This window comes from Hesperophylax consimilis, chromosome 28, assembly GCF_061612785.1.
Source record: "Hesperophylax consimilis isolate HC1 chromosome 28, BYU_Hcon_1.0, whole genome shotgun sequence".
In the NCBI taxonomy this organism is placed as follows: Eukaryota; Metazoa; Arthropoda; class Insecta; order Trichoptera; family Limnephilidae; genus Hesperophylax; species Hesperophylax consimilis.
The window spans coordinates 16,151,221-16,173,255 of NC_142863.1; the positions used below are offsets into that span (position 1 = coordinate 16,151,221).

Below are 22,035 nucleotides of genomic sequence, written 5' to 3' on the forward strand. Positions count from 1 at the left end.
CCGATGATTCAATCCGATATTGTATTTGTATGCCTTTCTCGATAGAATTGAGTTTTTATATGGACAAAACTATTTATTCATATTCATATTGCGTATATCAGGGCGCAAACAAATAATTTGTCTTAATACTGTAAAGCAATACCTTGCAAAAGCGTATTTAAACAAAATTAATTAATTAACGCCATCTGTGAACACGTAGAATACAACGAGCGTTGCGTTTAACCTTAAACTAATATCGCCAGATTGAAATATGTTCATTTTTACAAATAAAACATCACTAAATAGACCAACACTGACTTTAACTTCAGTTTATGGAGTCGCATTACAAAAGTAGGCTTTAATTTCTGACAATAATTTTATAGTTGGAATGTGGTAAGTATTATTAAAATCATTAAAATATTTATTTATACGCCTAAAAAGGCTTTTATATAAAAGTGATACATGATGCAGTGTACATAAGAGAATATCTGTATTATACAGGAGATACTGACAGTAAATAGACATAATCCATTGTAAAGTAGGTACAAACTACAGGGTTTTCCAATAAGAGGTGTTACTTTGATATTCAATCGTAAAAGATCAATGGTTTCGTTGCTTGTGTGGCACGTAGCGCCGTCTTGTTGAAAGTAAACGCTGTCCAGATCAATACCATCCAATTCCAGCCATAAAAAATCATTAATCATCTCTCGATAGCGCAATCCATTCACCGTAACTGTTGCTCCTGCCTCATTTTCGAAAAAGTAAGGTGAATGACTCCGCCGGACCATAAACCGCACCAAACAGTCACACGTTGAAGATAGAGAGGCTTTTCAACAATAACTCTTGGGTTTTCCGAGCCCCAGATGCGACAATTTTGCCTGTTGACGAAGCCACCGAGGTGGAAATGGGCCTCATCACTCAAGATGATTTGCATTTGATTCACTCAAGTGAATTTTAATAATTTCAATGCGTTGTTGAAGCGTGTATCGTTCCATTTTTATTAATGGCGTAGTTTCTACTTGTCAAATGTCAAAAAATGACAGCTTCAAAATAACATCTACCGAAATAGCGGACTATTCAAAATAACACCTCTTATTGGAAAACCCTGTAGATCTATGAGTACTCAAATATTAAATTGTCATTACATAATTTAAAAAAAACTAAATATAAAACAATATTAGTAAAACGTAAGAGTAACATAAAGTAAAAAAGAAATTAGAACAACACTACATATAAGACAAAACACTAAAACTACATTACCAACGCTACTCTAATTTTTAGGATTCAATACAAATTGCTGGTATTGATTATGCTTAGTTCTATAAATTGAGTAAATAAATATATCAATAGCACCCCCATATTTGTTGCCCAGATCATGCATCATAGTGGTCAGTGAGTGTGTCTGATAGTTGATTGTGTATGTATTGCAGAAGAATGTTATATTTTGTCTTCTATTCCTAGTCGGCAGATGGAATATATTTATTATTTTCATAGATGTTTAGAAAAAATAGACAAAATCTGTTTTCTTGAATGGGACCCTTATTTTCGCCCGCATGAAGTGTGTTAGTATATATTTTGCCCTGAGTAAGAAACAGTTGTTCCGAAATTGGCTGGCGTAAAAATTAGAAATATAGTGGTTACAAACAATACGTAATATTGTTTCATTTTATTTCAATTGATAATCACAAAGTTACAGCTACATTAAAAATATTTATTCTGCTTATTTATGGGGGTACATCAAATACTTATATTATATTATATTATGTAATTAATAACTGTACTATATTGTGTAATTTAATTCGTGTACCTTTTTTTTTACTAAGAAAAAAAATAAAAAATAAATAAAATAAAATATTATATTTATGTTTTTAAAATGTATTTTTTCTTCTTTTTCCAGTACAACTCTGTGGACACTAGCCCCATCAGCGTCTACGTGATGCACCCATTTTGGAATCGAATAGTTGAGGTAGTATATCATCTCCTTCATTTACCTTCTAGCGTCTAGCTTTGGACACATCCCTCCCTCAACTCTCTCCAGATCTGCCAATCCTTTTTCCAGTACAACTCTGTGGACACTAGCCCCATCAGCGTCTGCGTGATGCACCCATTTTGGAATTGAATAGTTGAGGTAGTATATCATCTCCTTCATTTACCTTCTAGCGTCTAGCTTTGGACACAATCCCTCCTTCAACTCTCTCCAGATCTGCCAATCCTTGGTAGCCTTCACCCATCTGAAGCCTGCAGTTCTCTTCAAATCGTCTGTGCATCTGATCTGTGGGCGAGCTCTGCTTCTCTTTCGCAACTGAGAATGCGATCCGGCGATAGTTCTGTGATTCCAACGGTCGTCTGTAAGTTTTTCATCATTTCGGTTTGCGATCAGTTCGATCAGAATCTTTACTTAGAAACATAACGATGGATGCCATGTACCGAAAAACAAAAATTGCCAAAAGAAATTTAATAAAAATTGCAGTAAGTAAATGGGTTTCGGTAGCACAATGGTCAGATGTATTGTTCCGAAGAGATGAAGAGTTCCGAGTTCAAGTCACAACCTAATCTTTTTTCTTTTCTGTTTGTTTGAGTTAAGTTTGTTGATTTTTAATGAACAATAATTTAGATGCGATTTTAGATTTTCACGGCCAAAGTGAAGCCGTATTGCGCTTTATCCTTCATTAACCAACATTTCGAACTGCTTTACAGTGTCCATCATCAAGGCAGATGTGCAGATTGTGGTAAAGTCTTTGTTTATGTATGTAGAAGTGGTATCGTGTTGCAATTGTCTATTATTCGTTATAGTGAAATACCTGCCCTAGGAGGATTAACGCTTGCAACATGGTAACACTTCTACTTATATACACACACACTTCCTCACAATCTGCACATCTGCCCCGATGATGGACGCTGTAACTCTGTCCACAGCATAGGCCAAAGAAGGAAGAAGAGCAACATGGCATAATAACCCAGCATTTTGTTTTTATTTCACGCAAAAAAAATAATTGTTCAGTGGATGCATTTATTAGTATTATTCCTCCCGCCATGCTTGGATATCTCTGTGTTATGGCGGGTAAAGTTTACTGATTGGAATTTTTCATAATATGCATCTAATAGTAAAATTATACAATTCAGATTTAGTTATAAATATTTTATACTACCTGACGTGAACCCGGCGTTGCTGGAATTTTCTCTACTTCCATAAATATAATATGCATGTATTATGTATATAAACCTTCCGGAAGAAATGCTTTGAATGATTGTAAAAACCCTATCACAATCCGTTAAATAGTTTAGAAGAATTAACCGCACAGACAGACAGGCAGGAACAGCGACTTTATTTTTTACTATTTAGACCTGACGTGTACCCGGCATTGTTAGGGGTTATCCTTAGGAGATAGACATACCATCGTGGATTTTTTTGTAGGCCTGTTCAAGATATACAATTCCGTAGTACATTACTTTGATGTATCTCATAAGGTTTAGTCAGCGTTAACGATGCAAACGCCGGAAAACTTTTTTCTACAACTAGATTACATCGAATTTTCTCTACTTTCTGTCAGTATAATATAAATGTATTATATGGTGGCCGGAAAACTCAAAAAATGACGATTCAACACACCTTTAAAAAGTGATATAACGTTATGAAAAGTAATGAAACATAAACTAGGTTAAATAGGTTACGTAGTTAACTATTCAATCTAGTTTTTGTTTCATCACTTTCAATGACTTTATTTCACTTTTTAAAGGTTTGTTGAATTGTCATTTTGATCAGTTATCGTTCCGTATTCAATTCAATTCAATTCAATTAGTTTATTCCTTTAAAAACATTACAAAATTACATTTTATTTCGTTTTTAAGTACATTTGTAAAATGGTATTACATAATAAGTAAGCGGTGTATAAACTATATCAGCATCAATAGAGCTTGCCTTTTAAAGGCAGCTCAATAAGTTCGAGTTGCGTTGCGCGAACAACAGGGAATAAAATACCTCCACAGTTTAACAACAAAAATCCTGTAAAATCTAAAGAATAACATTTAAACCAACATATTAAACAAAAGATAGAATCAGTGGAGTGAATCGGTGAATTCCTAAAATAAATAATAGTCACTTTAACAGCATAAAAACCTGGTACAATAATACTTAACCTAAAAGTTGAGCGGTCAACTGTAAGTCAACGACTATACCTTAAAAATAAAAGTGAAACCAGCGAATATAATATCACATGAATATAGTGTTAATTAGACATTAATCAAGTGATATGTATGCGGAAAAAATATCACTTTAAACCGAATCTAATACTTTAAAATAACCTACAACAATTTAAAGTTAAAAAGTGTCACAGCAATATAGTATCTATAAGACTTTAATAAAGTAATCTGCATGCGGAGAAAAAGCATTTTAAAACCCAAATTTATCTAGTGTAAGTGCTAATACCAAAAACTAGTAAAAAAATCCGTTGAAAAAAAAACAATATTTTATCATAAAAAAGTGCACATTGGAACTCTATACACGCAAAAAATCTCGTTACCCGATATCCGGTACATAGCCAAGTGGTTAGCGTAGTTCATTTGAAATAACAAAATCTCGAGAAGCAGTGTTCGATCCTCAGTCACACCAAAATTATATTTTATTTTACTTCCCATATTTATTTAATATAATTAAGTATAACGTCATCTCGTGCCGACAACTAAAACTGATAGTGTTAAATTTTAAATAATTTTAAGGTATTAATTACAAACCTGAACTAAAGTGACATCTCTGGAACTATTAAATTAACGACAAAAATAAATAATCAAAATCTCTGGTATAAAATTGAAGTAAATTAACACAAAAAAATATAATCAAATTTAACATCACCCAACACATCAAGCATGGCAACTACAAGAGGAAAAGGTGCACTGGAATTCGACGATAAAAATATGGAAAAAATTATCCTTCACATTGATAAAAAAATGGAAAACATTAAAAAAGAAATAATCACTAAAATGGAAAAGATCACTGCAGAAACTCAGAAAAGCATTGAATTCATAAGTAACCAATATGACGAACTACTGAAAAAAATAGATCAAACTTTCTTACAAAATAAAAAAATTGAAACTGAAATGGAAATAATCAAAAAGGAACATCAAGATAAAAATGCAATAGTAAAACACCTCGAAATCAAACTGTCTGAACTTGAATTCAAATCCCGATTGAACTATCTAGAGATAGCCGGGATAAAACAATTAAATGGAGAACAGGCGACAGAAATAGTCATAAATGTGGCAGCAGCGGCTGGATTGGAGATAACAAAAAACGACTTAACAGATGTAAAAAGAATACCTGACAGACGTACCGATGCCCCCCCTAAACTGCTCGTACATTTCAGAAACAAAAGCTTGAGGGACAACCTCATTGCGGTAAGAAAAAACATTAACTACGCGTCCCTAAATCATCTTTCACAAGCGACGATATATATTGGAGAAGAACTCACCCATTACCATAAAGAACTGTTATGGCAAACCAAAAAATGCGCCAAAGAAAAAAACTATACCTACCTTTGGTATAAGGAGGGTAGAATAATGGTAAGGCGTAACACCAACGAAAAAATAATATATATTAGACACGTAGATGATTTAAAAAAACTTACTTAAAAAGGTGTAAACTATTCTCACAAAATTAATCACAATCTTATTGTTATGGAAAAATTTTACTATTTAATTACTTATTCTTATTGTAATCACGATAATTGTTTTATACATTTTAATAATCCTTCTATTTCAATTTTTTGTACCATTTTAATATTTTTTATGGCTTTTCTAATCCTTATTTCCTTATTCCAGTCAACGCTCCTAATCTTTTTACATTTTTTAGTAACGCACGATTATTCATCCAAGTACAGTACTTTTTTAATGATTTTAACATTCTCAATTTTGATGAATCTCATTCAAATTAATCAAGCAATAGAATTATTTAATTATATATCTCTTATAACTCATGTATTAATTCTTATTATTCTAACTGTGCTCTTTATTTCACCTCGTCAAATTATTACAAATCATGTAATTTCTCCAATCAGCGTATTAATTTTATTCATTACAATAATTTTAGTGATTTTAATTAGCACAGCTTATTCAATTTACATACCAAATTTTATCAAAATTTCTAATCGCACTGATCTCTTACTGATATTCTCTAAACGTATATATATTCATTTACTTAACTTAATTTTTATTTTATTAATACTTTTAATATTGCAATTATGTAATTCCATCAAAATCCTCATTTCTTTAATTATTTTTAAATATCTTATTTACGCTATCAGTTCTAAATGTTTTTGCTATCCAAATTATTTTAATTATGTTTACATTCTTTATATAAATTTTCTAATCCATTCAATACCTTCATTTATATTAATCCATTTAATTCCTAAAATTTTAGTGTCTTATTATAATTCTTCAAATATTTATAATTTTACAATTATGTTAAAATTTCTATTTATTCTTACATTTTATATGATTATTTTACTATTTCAAAAATATATTATCTGTCTGTTCATCTTTTTTAACTATATTGATTACACTATTGGTTCGAGAGGTTTTTATTATCCAAATTACTTTAATTATGTGTACATTCTTTGTGTATCCTTTCTAATCCTTGAAATACCTTCATTTATGTTAATCCATTTCATTCTTAAAATTTTAATGTTTTATTATATTTCTTCAATTCACTATACATATGCAATTCTTTTAAAATTTCCAAATTCTACATTTTTATTTATTCCTATATTTTATATGATTATTTTACTTGTTATAACTCATAATATAATCTATCTGTTCATATTTTTTAACTATTTTTTTTACACCATTGATTCTAAAGGTTACTATCCAAATTACTTTAATTATGATTACATTCTTCATGTACCTTTTCTAATCCATTCAATACCTTCATTTAAGTTTATCCATTTCATTCTTAAAATTTTAATGTATTATTATAATTCTTCAAATCACTATAATAATGCAATTTTTCTTAAATTTCCAATCCCTACATTTCTATTTATTCTTATATTTTATATCATTATTTTACTGGTTACAAAACCTATAATCTGTCTGTTCATGTTTTTTAATTATTTTATGTACACTACTTGTTTTAAATGTTTTTACTATCCAAATGATTTTAATTCTGTTTACATTCTTTCTCTACCTCTTCTAATATATTCAATTCCTTCATTTATATTAATCCATTTCATTATTAAAATTTCCATGTCTTATTATAATTACTCAAATCACTATAATTATGCAATCCGGTTAAAGTTTCCAATTTCTACATTTCTATTTATTCTTATACTTTATATGACTTTCTTGACTGTCATAAAACATACATTCTGTCTGTCTATATTGGATATTTTTGTGCATTTTATTAACTTATTTGTCGCAAATTATTATTTATTTTTTATTCTTCTTATTCCCCTGATTGGTTTTGCTATTGATATTTTATTATTCTCAATTCTCTTATTTATTGATTTTATATTAGATGGTATAATAGTGATATCTCTTGATTTTATTCAAGATTCTCGTACAATCATAGATGCATACACAAATAACGCTTACTTTATGAAAAATATTTCAATATACAAAACTATTGCTGAAACAATTGCTATATCCTTAAGAGCAAAAAGGTTAATATAAGTGCCGTATAAAAATGGATTCTGTAACTACTAAAATGACAACTAACAATTCGAACCTATCAATATACCATCAAAACATAAGATCAATAAACAAAAACTTTGACCAATTTCTCATCCAACTCGAACTTACTAAAATCAAATATGATATAATTATCCTGACAGAATGTTGGCTAACACCTTCTTATACTCCCAAAATTATTCTTGATTACACTCACCACCAAACCATAAATCACTACAAACAAAACGACGGTATAGTAGTATACACACTAAACAATACTCATAACGCGTGTAACGTCAAAGAAATTACCATTACAAATTCAAACTGTCTCCAAATAACATACAACGTCAACACATGTATCATCGCACTTTACCGCTCTCCTTCTAAACCAAATATATCTCCATTTTTGTTTGACTTAAATAACTGTCTTACTGAGCTAAACAAAATAAAGAACTTAGTTTTAATTGGAGACCTAAACATCAACATTCTAACAAACAATGAACATCCTCAGTGTCAAGACTATTTAAATACAGTAATGTTTCATGGAATGGTAAGCACTATAAATTCACCAACTCGATGTACGCAATACTCCTCTTCCTGCATCGACCATATTATGGTAAAATCATCCAATCTATACACCTCTGAAATTCATACGTCATCAATTACAGATCACTATGCCACCTCCTTCACAATGGGTTCCAAACACAATGTACACAATAAAGCTTCAACTACAACAACTAAGAAAACAATTGACTATGACAATCTCAACAAAATGATTAAATCCAAATCCTGGGACATACTACATAATATAACAAACACAGAGGATGCCTGGAATTACTTCTCTAACTACCTACAAGACACCCTTAACCAAAACACCAAAATCACCACCAAAAACATTCCTAAAACTATCAAACCCCTTAAACCATGGATAAACCATACAATCATTAACTGCATTAGGAAACGCAACTCCTTACATAAAAAGTGTGCCACGAATCCTTACGATATCACACTCCATAATTTCTACAAAAGATACAGAAATATTTGCACACAAGTAATTAGGAAAGCCAAAAATTTATACTATAGTAAGAAAATTTCCGAATGCAACAATGACCCTAAAAAAATATGGAGAATCCTCAAGGAAGCAACCAATTCACACAAAGCTACCGACGTCTTAAACTCTCTCAACATCAATGATAACACGGTACACGTTACATCGAACCCTAACACAATTCTCAATCATGTAAACCATTATTTTGCAAATATAGGGTCAGAATTAGCAAAAAAAATCACAACAGATAACAATACACCTAACACTAGAGACCCCTCTACCAATGATGAAGTCCCAACACGTTTTGTTCTTAAAACGGTTACAGAGAAAGATGTTTCTGTAGCAATAAACTCTCTCAAAAACACTTCATCTGCCGGCATAGATGAAATACCAAACACTGTACTTAAAAAAATTGCCCCTGGTATAATTCAACCAATAACTCATCTTCTTAATATTAGTTTCCGCCAAGGCCTTTTTCCCACTATTCTAAAACAAGGTCTTATTATCCCAATTTTTAAAACAGGTTCTAAACTTGACATCAGCAATTACCGTCCAATTACGTTGCTCAATTCCATTTCAAAAGTATTTGAAAAGATCGTGAATAATAGTCTGATGGAATACCTAGAAGCCAACAACCTTCTATCGCCTCGTCAATTTGGCTTCAGAAGACATAAAAGCACTAACGATGCCATAGCCACAGTAACTGACCATATTTCTGGCCAACTAGATAAGGGCTCGAAATGTCTATCGGTATTTCTCGACCTCTGTAAAGCGTTTGATACAATCTCACATAACAAATTGGAACGCAAAATGTTCAATGTGGGTATTAGAAATAAAGAACTAGACCTTCTCTCCAGCTTCTTATCTGGCAGATCCCAATGCATTAAACTCGGAACAACAAAAAGTCAATTTTTGCCAATTAGTTATGGTGTCCCACAAGGCAGTGTTATAGGTCCAACGCTCTTCCTAATATATATAAATGAGTTGTGTAACCTAGATATCGATGCCACTATTGTCAGTTTCGCCGATGACACAGTCCTTCTATTTCAATCAAAAGACTGGCCTACCGTATACGCCAAAGCGGAAGAAGGAATTCAAAAGGTAAAACATTGGCTCGACTCTAATTCACTAACTCTCAATATACCTAAAACAAAATACACACTATTCAGTCTCATAAATATCCCAAAGTCAAACCTAAGTCTAACTTTGAAAATACACAGATGCAAAAATTCATCTCTTAACCGGAATTGTGACTGCCCATGCTTAGAACAAGTAAACAATATTAAATATTTAGGTATAACTTTTGACAAAAATCTTAATTGGAAACAACATATTCATAACACCACGAATAAAATCCGTAAATCTATATACTTTTTCAAACAAACACGCAATTTTATTGACCTTAAACTTTTAAAATCAGTCTATTACTCACTATGCCAATCACACATAGAATACGGAATTCTAGCTTGGGGTAATGCTTCTTCTAGTGCCCTTGACCCCATTATAAAAGCACAAAAATTAATCATTAAAATAATCCTTAAGGTTCCTCTTTGTACCAGCACTGATACGATCTTCAATACTATCAATGTTATGGACATAAAACAGCTGTATGCAAGATCCATCTTGGTCAACTTACACCAGAACAATAAATCACTATACAAACCAACACAAACTATTCACAATACCCGAGCCAAAAACAAAGAACTTCTTCAAACTCCTTTTGCTAAAACCTCATTCGGACAAAGACATTTTAAAAACATAGCTTGCAAACTATACAATACACTACCAACTACGATCAGACAATTAGAAACAATGACAAAATTTAAACACGAAATAAAGAAATGGATTGCAATCACAGGGCGTCCCACTATTGCAAGCATATGTAAACCAAATTGCACATAGACAACAAGTACTATTTACACACGACCAAATTCAAACTTAATTAAAATGATCTATTTATATTTTCCCACATACTAATAATGAACACAATCTTAACAGGATTAACCCAATCGTTCTTTTGATTGTATTGAAATTATTTTGTATTATTTTTATATTTTGTATTTACCCTTATTGATATTCACTTAACTATATGTATACATATCGATGTACTCTATGTCTGTCTCGACACAGGTTTACCCTAGTGAGACAGGCATCGAAAAACCACTTATAAAAAACTTTATATAGATAAATAAATTAAAAAAAAAAAAAAAGCTTCACCGATGCTAAATATGTCGATATCCGAATTAATTCTGTTCAACAGCAAGACTGCTCTCCCCACCGGCATGACCTGCAGGCAAGTTGGTCCTGCAGGCCGGGAGATAAACCAGTCTATGCTGTCGGTGACGGAGATAACCATCAGGAACATAGAGACTAATACTCTCCATTATAGTCGGATTTTCAAACCATCCACGAATCAGTTTGAAGAAGTGTGATGCAATATGCACATCTCTTCTGACCCGTAGATGGTTCATACCGAGCATGCCCAAGAGAAAGTCAGTAGGATAGAGCCACAGGTAGTAGCCATACTCCCTCAGGTAGAGGAATCTCAGAAATTTCTTCTGCACTCTCTCCAACATGAGGGAATACTTCACCTGATGTGGGCTCCAAACCACCGACCCACTCTCAAGCCTACTCCTAACCAACGCAATGTATAGCACTTGGAGAACCCGGGTGTCTCTAAAATTCATCGCAGTGCGTAGGACGAAGCCCAGCATTTTCAGTGAAGCACTACACGTCATTTCGATATGAGTATGAAATGTCAGCCTACTATCAAACATGATGCCAAGATCTTTCATAGTGGAGACACGTTTTAAACTTCGGGCATTCATGGTATACCGGTAAAACCAAGTATGACGTGCCCGTGTGAAAGAAAGAATGAAACATTGAATTCGATCCGATTCCGTTTACTCCAGTCAACAATTCTATTAATGTCGGATTGGAGTCGAATGCAGTCTTCTAAAGTTTTAATTTCCAAGAATAGTTTTAGGTCATCAGCAAAAAGAAGTGACCTGGAATGCAGAATATTTTCTGTAATATCGTTAATAAAAATTAGAAAGAGGAGCGGTCCTAAATTAGAGCCCTGTGGAACGCCTGAGAGTACAAGGAATAATTTTGACATGAATATTCCATGAGATACAAATTGCTTTCTTCCAGTAAAATAGCTTGCAAAGAATATGAGAAACCGTAAAGAAAAACCTATAGTTGACAATTTATTTAATAATATGTCATGGTTTACGGTATCAAATGCCTTCGAGAAATCATTATATGAGCAATCTACTTGGTAGCCCTTATCTAAAGATTTGGAAACATAATCTGTGAGTACCAGTAGGTTAGTATCTGTTGATCGACCTTTTCTAAACCCATGTTGTTCCGATATTAAGAAAGGCTCTACTTGAAACAGCACATGTTTATGAATTATCGATTCGAATAACTTAGCCGGGGCGGAAAGTATTGCCACTGGCCTGAAATTTTCGACAGATGTCTTTGATCCACTTTTGAAAATGGGACAAATTTTTGAGACTTTCCAGGAATCAGGAAATATACCAGTATCTAAAGATAGGTTGAATATAAAACTTAGTGGCATTTTTTAAAATTCAACACATCCTTTTAAAAAAAAAATACTGAAAGAAAGTCTGGCCCAAGTGAACGTGTATGTTTCATGTTATTAATTGAAGATTTAACATCTGATTCGTCTATATGACTTATATCAATGTTTTGGGCTCCCTTCACATTCATCTTGGAAGCAGAAATGGGATTTAGTAATGGAGGCTCATTACTGTACACTGATTGGAAATGAGTTGCAAATGCATTGGCTACATCCGCTCCTCTAACTTCCCGATCACCATGCATCATGATGTCTGTTATACCACCATCCTTGCGCAGTGATTTTACGTAGTCCCAAAATGCCTTGGGATCATGCTTGATATCACTCTCTATTGAGTCGACATACGTTCGGAATGCTGAAATGAACATTTCTTCTAACAACTGCTCTGAGGTTACTGAACATTTCATACTCATTTTGGTCACCAGTAGCTTTCCATTTTTTATGGTGAGCATGTTTTATCTCAATGCTCCTGATCTCTAGTGAACCACTTCGGATATCTACGTCCACCTCTGTTGGGAGGTTTCCTAGGGAAGCAAGCGTCAAATACATTATATATACATGAATAAAAATGGTGTAGCGCCTCATTAACGCTATCGAATTTAGAAAGTTCATGCCAATCCAATTGGCTCATCATCTGATAAAGTTTGACAAAATCACCCCTACCAAAAATCCATCCCCGCAAAGTGCCGTCTGTAGTTTAAGGTAATTTGGTAGTCTTCGGAGGCTTTTTACAAGAATACCGGAACTCTAATGCGGGGTGATATTTGTCCTCATATACGAGGGGAGAATCGCTATGTATGACATTTAATTCAATGTTACACAAAACTAGATCCAACATCCTCAACTCAGAATTGGGAATACCATTATTCTGGGTGAGCCCAAACACTTCGCATAAAAAATTGAGGTCATTTTCAACATCCTTGCCGCTACGCGCTGAATGGATGTTGAAATCTCCCAAAACAATAATATTCCTTCCTCTGAGAAGATCCACGTTTTCGTGAAACTTATCGAAGAATAGTTGATATGTTTCCAGAGTTGATGCCGGTGGAAAATATATTACACATATAAAAGTAACAAACAAATCGATTGTAATTTTTATCCACAAGTCTTCGATGTCAGCTTCCAGATCAGGCATGTGTTCGGCCTTAAACTTAGTTTTGACAGCCAAAAGGCAGCCTCTGCCTTGTCTGTGGCCACTACCACTGTCTTTTCTGAACACTTGAAAACTGTCATCGAATAACTCCTGGTTGCACACACTGGAGTTCAGCCAAGTCTCAGTGAGCCCTATTACATCGTAATTGTTTACCAAAACGTTAGAATAAAATAGAGAACATTTAGTTTTCAGTCCCCTAACGTTTTGGTAAAAGAAATGAAAACTATTGTACTGTCAACTAGGTTTAATATTTGGTAGCCGTGGTGTAATTAGTAATTACCTTATTGACCCATTCTTTTAAGAACGAATGCTTAGGCCAATGCTTAGACTGCAGTAATTCTGCCACCGCTGACCCGGGTACACCGATTTTAAATGATGAATATTCTCCCCTCGTTTTGATTTTTGTTATCTTAAATGAAGAGATACTGACAGATTTACTTATTGTTTTGAGGTGCGATGTTAAGTCATCTACTGTAGTGTCTGGATGCAAGGGGTAAAGATGGAAGTATTTCACTTCCTCCTGGTCCTTTTGAATACCTCGTACGGTGATGGGACGCCGTTTACGATTACGATTAATCAAAGTCCAAGGTTGACTTCCTGGAGTTTGACGTAAGGGTGGTGCATCTGCTTTAGCTCCATCGGGCGGGGGCGGTGCATCCACATCAGTTCCGCCGGCCGGTGGCAGCGCATCACTATCAGATGGCGTAGAGGTAGGCGCTGTGGAGGTAGACGCAACGGGTGTCACATCAGGAGTACTTCGGGATGAAGCATAAGCGGAAGAAGATTGTCCCCTGTCTGAAGCGTTACTCGTTTTTTTCCCTCTTTAGGAGGCTTTTGCAGCCTGTGAGCGGGTTATTATTTTTCCGACGGCCAAACTTGTAGCGTCATCTGAGGTACGAGTCGGCTTAGTATACGGGGCGACGTGCGGGGGGTATACAGGGTTTTCCAATAAGAGGTGTTATTTTGAATAGCCCGCTATTTCGGTAGATGTTACTTTTGAAGCTGTCATTTTTTGACATTTGACAAGTAGAAACTACGCCATTAATAAAAATGGAACGATACACGCTTCAACAACGCATTGAAATTATTAAAATTCACTTGAGTGAATCAAATGCAAATCATCTTGAGTGATGAGGCCCATTTCCACCTCGGTGGCTTCGTCAACAAGCAAAATTGTCGCATCTGGGGCTCGGAAAACCCAAGAGTTGAAAAGCCTCTCTATCCTCAACGTGTGACTGTTTGGTGCGGTTTATGGTCCGGCGGAGTCATTGGAACTTACTTTTTCGAAAATGAGGCTGGAGCAACAGTTACGGTGAATGGATTGCGCTATCGAGAGATGATTCATGATTTTTGATGGCCGGAATTGGATGGTATTGATCTGGACAACGTTTACTTTCAACAAGACGGCGCTACGTGCCACATAAGCAACGAAACCATTGATCTTTTACGATTGAATATCAAAATATTATAATATTTATAATTATATATAATATTTATAAATATTATAATTATATTTTGTATTATAACTTAATTAATAAAATTATATAAGGAATGTGAGAGATGTATGAAGGGAGATTAGGTATTTAGAGTGTAGATTGTATGGGTGTTATGATTGAAATGTATTGCAGATGTACGGATACTACTCTTACTATCATCATAATGTTACTTGTGTTTTGAATGTATGGAGTTGTGTTTCGGTTTTTAAGTTGTCAGGGAGAAGGTTGAAGATTCTAGAAGCTAGGAAGATTAATTGTCTTTGTGCTGATTTAGTATGAGGTTTAAGTACATTGTTGTGTCCGTTGGTTATAGATCTGATGGTGTGATTGTGTTGTAAGAGTGTTTTTTGTTGTATTTGTACAATAAATGTGTTTAAATTTTAAATGGAGTTTACGTATTTTTACGATATTACACTCTATGAAGAGTTGAATAGAGGAATATCTTGTCGGTTTCTTGTTGATAACAAGTATTACCTTTTTTGTGCTTTTTCTAGAAGATCAATAATAGTTTGAGCACAACCACCCCCAATGATATGCCGTATGCTAATAGATATTGGCAGAAAACATAGTATACTGTTGTGATTCACAATAATAATAATTTATATCAAAATACAGTTAATTTTAATTCCATAATGTTTTTATTTTTATTATTTTGTTTGTGTATAACTTTGTCTTGTCGTAGTACACACTAACTATGCCTTTAAAAGTGCCAGTCACTAACTCAACAGGTAAGTACCGTAATATTCTAGTAAAGACTTAAGCCATTTATAGTTGTACATACTTCCTACTTTACTGCCTTCAGTGCTTACCTACTTGTAGAATTAACATGATTATTGTAATTATTTATGGAGCAAACATGCCATTCTTTTGGCATATCAATAAATACCTCAGTGGTAATATATTTGCAGGTAATATATACGCTCAGTAGAAATTGACTGTTTTATCGGTTTTTTGATAAAACAGTAAATGTAAATAGTTGGAGAACCCTCCGGCTGAGTTATTATAGGCAGCAGGTTGAAGTTTGCTCTGATGATAGCCAACCCAATGGGCACTAATATGATAATAATACATTTGTGTACATTTTGGGAGGCTTAGTTAGCTGTACGTTGAGGAAAATAACAAAATGTCCAGACAAATTTAAAATCATTATCTCTAGATATTATTATTTTTTTTTTACAAGATAATACATTACAAAATGATAACAAAGTAATAATGTATTATTCCCAGTGAGTTTATAAAACTCATTTCGGGAAGACAACATTAGAAAGGACAAGACAAATAAATAAAATACATTAAAATAAATAAACGCAGATGTTATTATGGAGTTCCAGAGAAAGATTGTGTTAGTAATTAATGAAACTGCTAAGGAAATAGCTTTTAAGAGCTTTTGCCAATGTTTTTTTGTTCGTTTCCGGAAGTTATTATATTACTAGGTAATGCGTTATATCTATTCTATTCTAGAGATATCATTTACTTGACTTGTCACGCTGTGCTGGGCCAGCACGTTCGTTCTGCCCAAAGATATTAGAAGAACGAGATATGCTATGTTGGCCGCCGGACCGTAGCCGGAGTACTACCTAATTAGGGTACTTTGAACGTTATCGGGACGTGTACGCACAGAAATCTGTTCTATGTATTAGTGCGGATACCTTAGCGCAAGCGAAGGTGTGCAGTAGTATTGGTGAACAAAACCGGCGACACTCGGCAAAACAATTTCACTTAGTACGAACTGCGCATAGCACATCTCGTTCTTCTAATATCTTTGGTTCTGCCATGTGGATTATATAGCAGATCGTGGTGTCGACCCTGGTGGTAGTTGTTCGGTATGATTTATTAAATGACCGTCCAAACTAGACGCATACGCTTAAATGAAGTGTTTTCGAACCCAAATAATTTTATCATCATTCTTTTTTGTATTTTCTTAAAAAAAACAAATGCTATGAATAACCTGTCAATATTTAAATTCTTCCTATTATCATCATTATCAGGCAAAAACGCTGCTTGCGCAATGGTGGAGGACAATACAATTAAAAATATAAAAATTTTGTAAAAAAATTCAATAGATGTCGCACATAAAAATAAAAATTGATGTATTTATCCAAGACACCATCTAGATTGCAATTTGATTCGGGTAAAAAAAATATGTTAAGAAAATTAAGATATTGTTGGTAGCTCTCACAATTAAAAATGCCGTCAGTTGATATGGTCGAATTAGCTCAGAGGTCAGAGCACTTAAGCAAGGAAGAGGTCCAGAGTTCAATTTACAGATGCAACTGAAACTTTTCTGTTTCACATTTTCAAAAAAATATATAGTCGACTAATTTATTTATTTATTGAACGTCCGTAGGGCTTTTACAGACATAATAAAGTTAAAATAATGCAGAAATTGAATACCTAAGTACATAAAATAAATATCATATGATCATTAGATACAATAAATCGATCAACTACATTTTGCACATCCAGAGTCTTAACTCTGCTTGGTGTATAATGGTTTACATTTTACCAAATGAAACAGTTCTATTTGAAGTCATAAAATGTATTAAAGCGAACTTAAATTGGAATATTGTTGACTTAATATATGGAAAACATCGGATCATATGTTTCCAAAATTTTGGATTCGTCTCATAGGCGCGTAGTACTTCGAAATTGTAGAAGAATTGCTACAATAGTATGGTAGATACTGTAATATAGAGTCGTTAAATTGTAGTCAATGATACATATCTTAATTATTTGCAGTACGTGCCGAAATGGGTGGCACCCAACTCGATGACCTTTATGGGCTTCATGCTGCTGGCCGGCAACTTCCTGCTGATGTGTTGGCTGGACTACGGGTACTCCTCGTCGGCGGAGCCGCCCCTGCCGCCCGACGGCCGGCCCGTGCCCAACTGGTGCTGGCTGCTGATGGGTGTGTCCCTGTTCGTGGCCTACACTCTTGGTGAGTTTTGTTCCTTTCTCTTCTCGGAGGAAAAAGGCTCGTAACTTTCTTCTGATATATAACTTCTATTTTCTAATGTACACATTTTTTATTTTAGTCTTATTAATGTACACAACAGACAGAGGGTTAGCAAAAAATATTAGCAATAATAAATACCAACCGTTCAAGTATGGTGTACAGAATATTTAAACATAAAACAGTTTCACAGAATCTGAACAATTTATCAAATTTCGCAATCCAAGTTGAAGTTTTGTGAAAGTTCTATTCAAGTTCTGTTATTATCTAATTATGGACCGGTTGTTTCACAGGACTTGGAAATAACATAAATTGAATAGGACTTTCACAGCACTTGAATATTAACTTTTAAATTTGAGGAACTGCTCAAATTCTGTGAAATAACCCGTCCTTAGTGTGTACAGGTAATGGAAGACTGGTATGTTATGAATAAATAAGGCCAAAGACAGTAAAGACTACTAAGATAATAAAGTCAATAACAGTATAGAATGTGTTGAGGCATATTACTTCACAAAGAGTTAAACTGAAAGACACACTATTGATAAAGTATTTATTTATTTTATGTAAACAACAACAAAAAAAACAAGAGAAAATAAAGCTTAAATCAAGTGAAGTCATGTTACATGTTAAAATATGAGATTCAAGAAATCTTTATAAAGTTATGTGGTCTATCACTCAAAATGTCCGGAATCTTGCCACCACAATGGATGTTAAATAGTCGACACATTAGCACAAGAGGTTGAGAGAATAAGTTGATTAATTGTAAAGCAATATGGAAAGTTTCGGGGTTTGCTAGTAGACGGTGATTGGTATTGATTTTGATTGTGGCCAATAGGGAATATTCTACATGATACTAATAGTTCAATGTAAATCCACCAGATGGTATTGATGGCAAGCAGGCCCGCCGCACCGGATCCTCGGGTCCGTTGGGCGAGCTGTTTGACCACGGGCTGGACTCGTACGCCGCCGCGCTGGTGCCCGTCTGCCTGTACTCTTGCTTCGGGCGCTACGATCACTCCATCAGCACCTGGCGCATGTTCCTCGTGCTCTGGAACATCCTCGTCTCCTTCTACCTCAGCCACTGGGAAAAGTACATCACGGGCGTACTCTTCCTGCCGTGGGGGTACGACTTTGGAATGCTGGTGAGCTTATTACTACTCCATATCCATAATTAGGCAACATATAACTCTAGACACGTCCTTCAAACCGTAACCATAGATTATGGAAACATAAAGGTGTGCCAACTGTCGCCGTGCTACAACCAAACTGCACGGGGACTATAATTGCGGCTGTTTATACTCTATGGTACGAGAACTCATAAAGATAAAATAACACCATTTACAATTAGACAGTCGACAGTTGAAATAAATTTTTGGAATACACAATTCTTTTTTCAGACTTTCTACAGGCAGGTAGGTATCATAACATTACACTTACAAGACATTCATTGCCCAGAAACATAACGAAATTAATAATAAATATGAAATCATTTTCATGTTGGTAAGAGTGGTTCTGTATCAGACTTTATTTTTGTTACACATCAATGACTTTTGGTTTCGTGTGCACCAATTCATTGATACGCAGATGACAGTATGGTCCATGATACCTTTTTGTTTCACAAGGTCCCAAAGTACACACCGACAGCTCGATGGGATTTAAAGCAGGGAATGGACGGTTACCTCTAGAGCAGGGGTTGAGTGCCTAGATTTATTAAATACGTTCGTATGTTTGCGATATTGTATGTATGAGTGGTTCCTTTGCTGACAGTACTTGTTGCAACCTGTCTAGCAGCGAGCCAGATTGCACTCTTCACGCTAGCCTGGAACGGAGAGTTCTATTTGCACATCACTCCTTGTACACGCAGAAAACCCGAAGTGAACGAACACAACGAACTGAGCCGGTGAACGCCGAAGGCGCCAAAACACATGGCACATGACTCTGCCAGCTCTGTCTGTCAGTGAAAGCAATAAGCATAACCCCGACAGCCAAACTGACAGTAGTCACATGCTCGTACCGTCCCGATCGGTTCGGCGATCATCGGCTCACTTCGGGTTTTCGGCGTGTACAAGGAGTGATGTGCAAATAGCATTCCCCGCCTGGAACCGCGTTGTTGTCATTTTGGTTGCGATTGCTGCCCCGAGTTTGTCGATTAAAAATAGGTGGTGCCCGCCACCCTACCGATATTTAAGAATGTGCTCTAGAGTACAAAAAGGTTGGGAAACCCTGTTCTAGAGGGTTTCCTCTTGGGACAAGAATAACCTAGTAGAATTTAATATTTCAAAGACCCAATCATGTCTGATAGCGTTTTAAATAGCGTTTATGCTATTGAAATGACAATATAGTCACCATTACTATTGATTTTAATATAAAAAATTTACTCCCAATATATTTTATTTTGAAAAGATACATTACATTATATGGAAGGAAGCTTTTGACTGTCCAACTAGGAAGGGTTCCCGTTTTAGGACAGTTAATGTCACAGTTAATTGCCCCATTGTTTTTTTTTTTACATTTCGGAGTTAGGAGCATTGACCGAGTCTGAGTAATCTATTGTTTTTAAATGGTGCATTTTTATTTAGAATATTGTCTTTATAAATTTGTAATATAAATATTAATTTGATATTACATTTATTAGAAGATTGATGCCAAAAGCAGAGTTGATATTTATTTTAATTTTAAAATACTGGAGAATTTAGGACTCTTTAGGACTGGAGAATTTTTACGAAATGACCTTAAAACGCTTACAAATTCTTAGCCAGAACAAAGATAAATCTGGGTAAACAATGTTTGCAATGTAATTCGAACTGGATGAGTTGTATCTTCAGGGCAACGCTGAAAGTATATACCGCTCATTTTATTTTTTATTTAAATTGATCAAGTAATTAAGTAACATAATTAAATGTGATTGTATTAATTTGATGATAATCGTGTGAGATACAATGAGTATTTTGGTAAATTGTCCAACGTGGTTTTTACTTTGTGCTTGTGTTGTTGTTTAAAATTGCATAATTATGTAGTAGAAAAGGTGCAGATCCTCAAATAATCACAAAATCTGACTTTACTTGTCAAGATTAACAATAAGAAATTTAAACAAAAATAATACACATTTCAAATATAGAATTAAAATAATTTTCTGGTAAATTTTATTGTACTGTCGGTAGGTACTTCATCGCTTGTATGAATTCTTGATACATCAGTTCCAACTTTGAAATCGACTGATAAAATATAATATTATAGGTAGGTGCTTTATTTGTCAGAATTCTTAACACAATCAGTTACAACTTTGAAATTGACTGATAAAATATCATATTTTAGGTAGGTGCTTTATTTGTCAGAATTCTGAACACAATCAGTTACAACTTTGAAATTGACTGATAAAATATCATATTATAGGTAGGTTATACTTTATTTGTCTGAATTCTCGACACAATCAGTTCCAATTTAGAAAATGACACTTAAATTCAAAAGAAATCCAAGTTCATTGAACCAGAATTACGATCACAGAGAGAACCACAACTGAAAATTTACAGTATAACACAATATCAAGTCTGTGCAATTTATTGATATTTCAACTCAAGTACGATTTACCAAACCATTACAAAATTGAACACTTTTAAAAATTCTTGTTTGCTTAAAAATCTAAATGTTACCTGTTTGTTGTTAATTCCAGAGTTCTTCGCTAGTTTTCCTGGCCACGGGCATGTGCGGTCACACCATGTGGAAGTCGGAACTCCCCTTTGGCTACAACTCGGGCACGCTCTTCGAGACGCTAATCTACCTCACCTCTCTGGCGTGCAACATGCCCGTCACGCTGTGGAACATTCACAAGTTGGTTTTGTTTTACCGCCCTTCAACGGCCGTGCGAACAGACTAGTATTGTATCAAGATATGACTAATGTTGACTTTTGACAGAAATATCCGTCTAAAGTTATGTACTATTTAAGTATCTGCAGGCCCTGAACGGTACGCTTGGTTGTTGTTGGTTTCTTTTCATTGGGATTTAGACGAAATAAATCATTCCCGTCTCTATTAACCAGTTATTCAATTTAGCGGAATCGTTTATTTTTTTTGCAATAACGCTTCTAACTTTAATGTAAAAAGTTAATAAACATTTTTTTTTTATGTGACACTACAAGATTTCATCTG

General features: G+C 34.3%; 1 protein-coding gene across 1 annotated transcript in view; it reads left to right on the forward strand.

Moving 5' to 3' along the window:
* LOC149410264 (ethanolaminephosphotransferase 1-like) overlaps positions 1–22,035 on the forward strand; it is a 52,529-nt gene that overhangs the window by 23,371 nt on the left and 7,123 nt on the right. The window contains exons 2-5 of the mRNA XM_089649017.1: positions 1,877–1,945; positions 17,676–17,874; positions 18,769–19,031; positions 21,560–21,717. Coding sequence (XP_089505143.1) covers positions 1,877–1,945; positions 17,676–17,874; positions 18,769–19,031; positions 21,560–21,717 — 689 coding nt within the window. The remainder of the gene's footprint in view (positions 1–1,876; positions 1,946–17,675; positions 17,875–18,768; positions 19,032–21,559; positions 21,718–22,035) is intronic.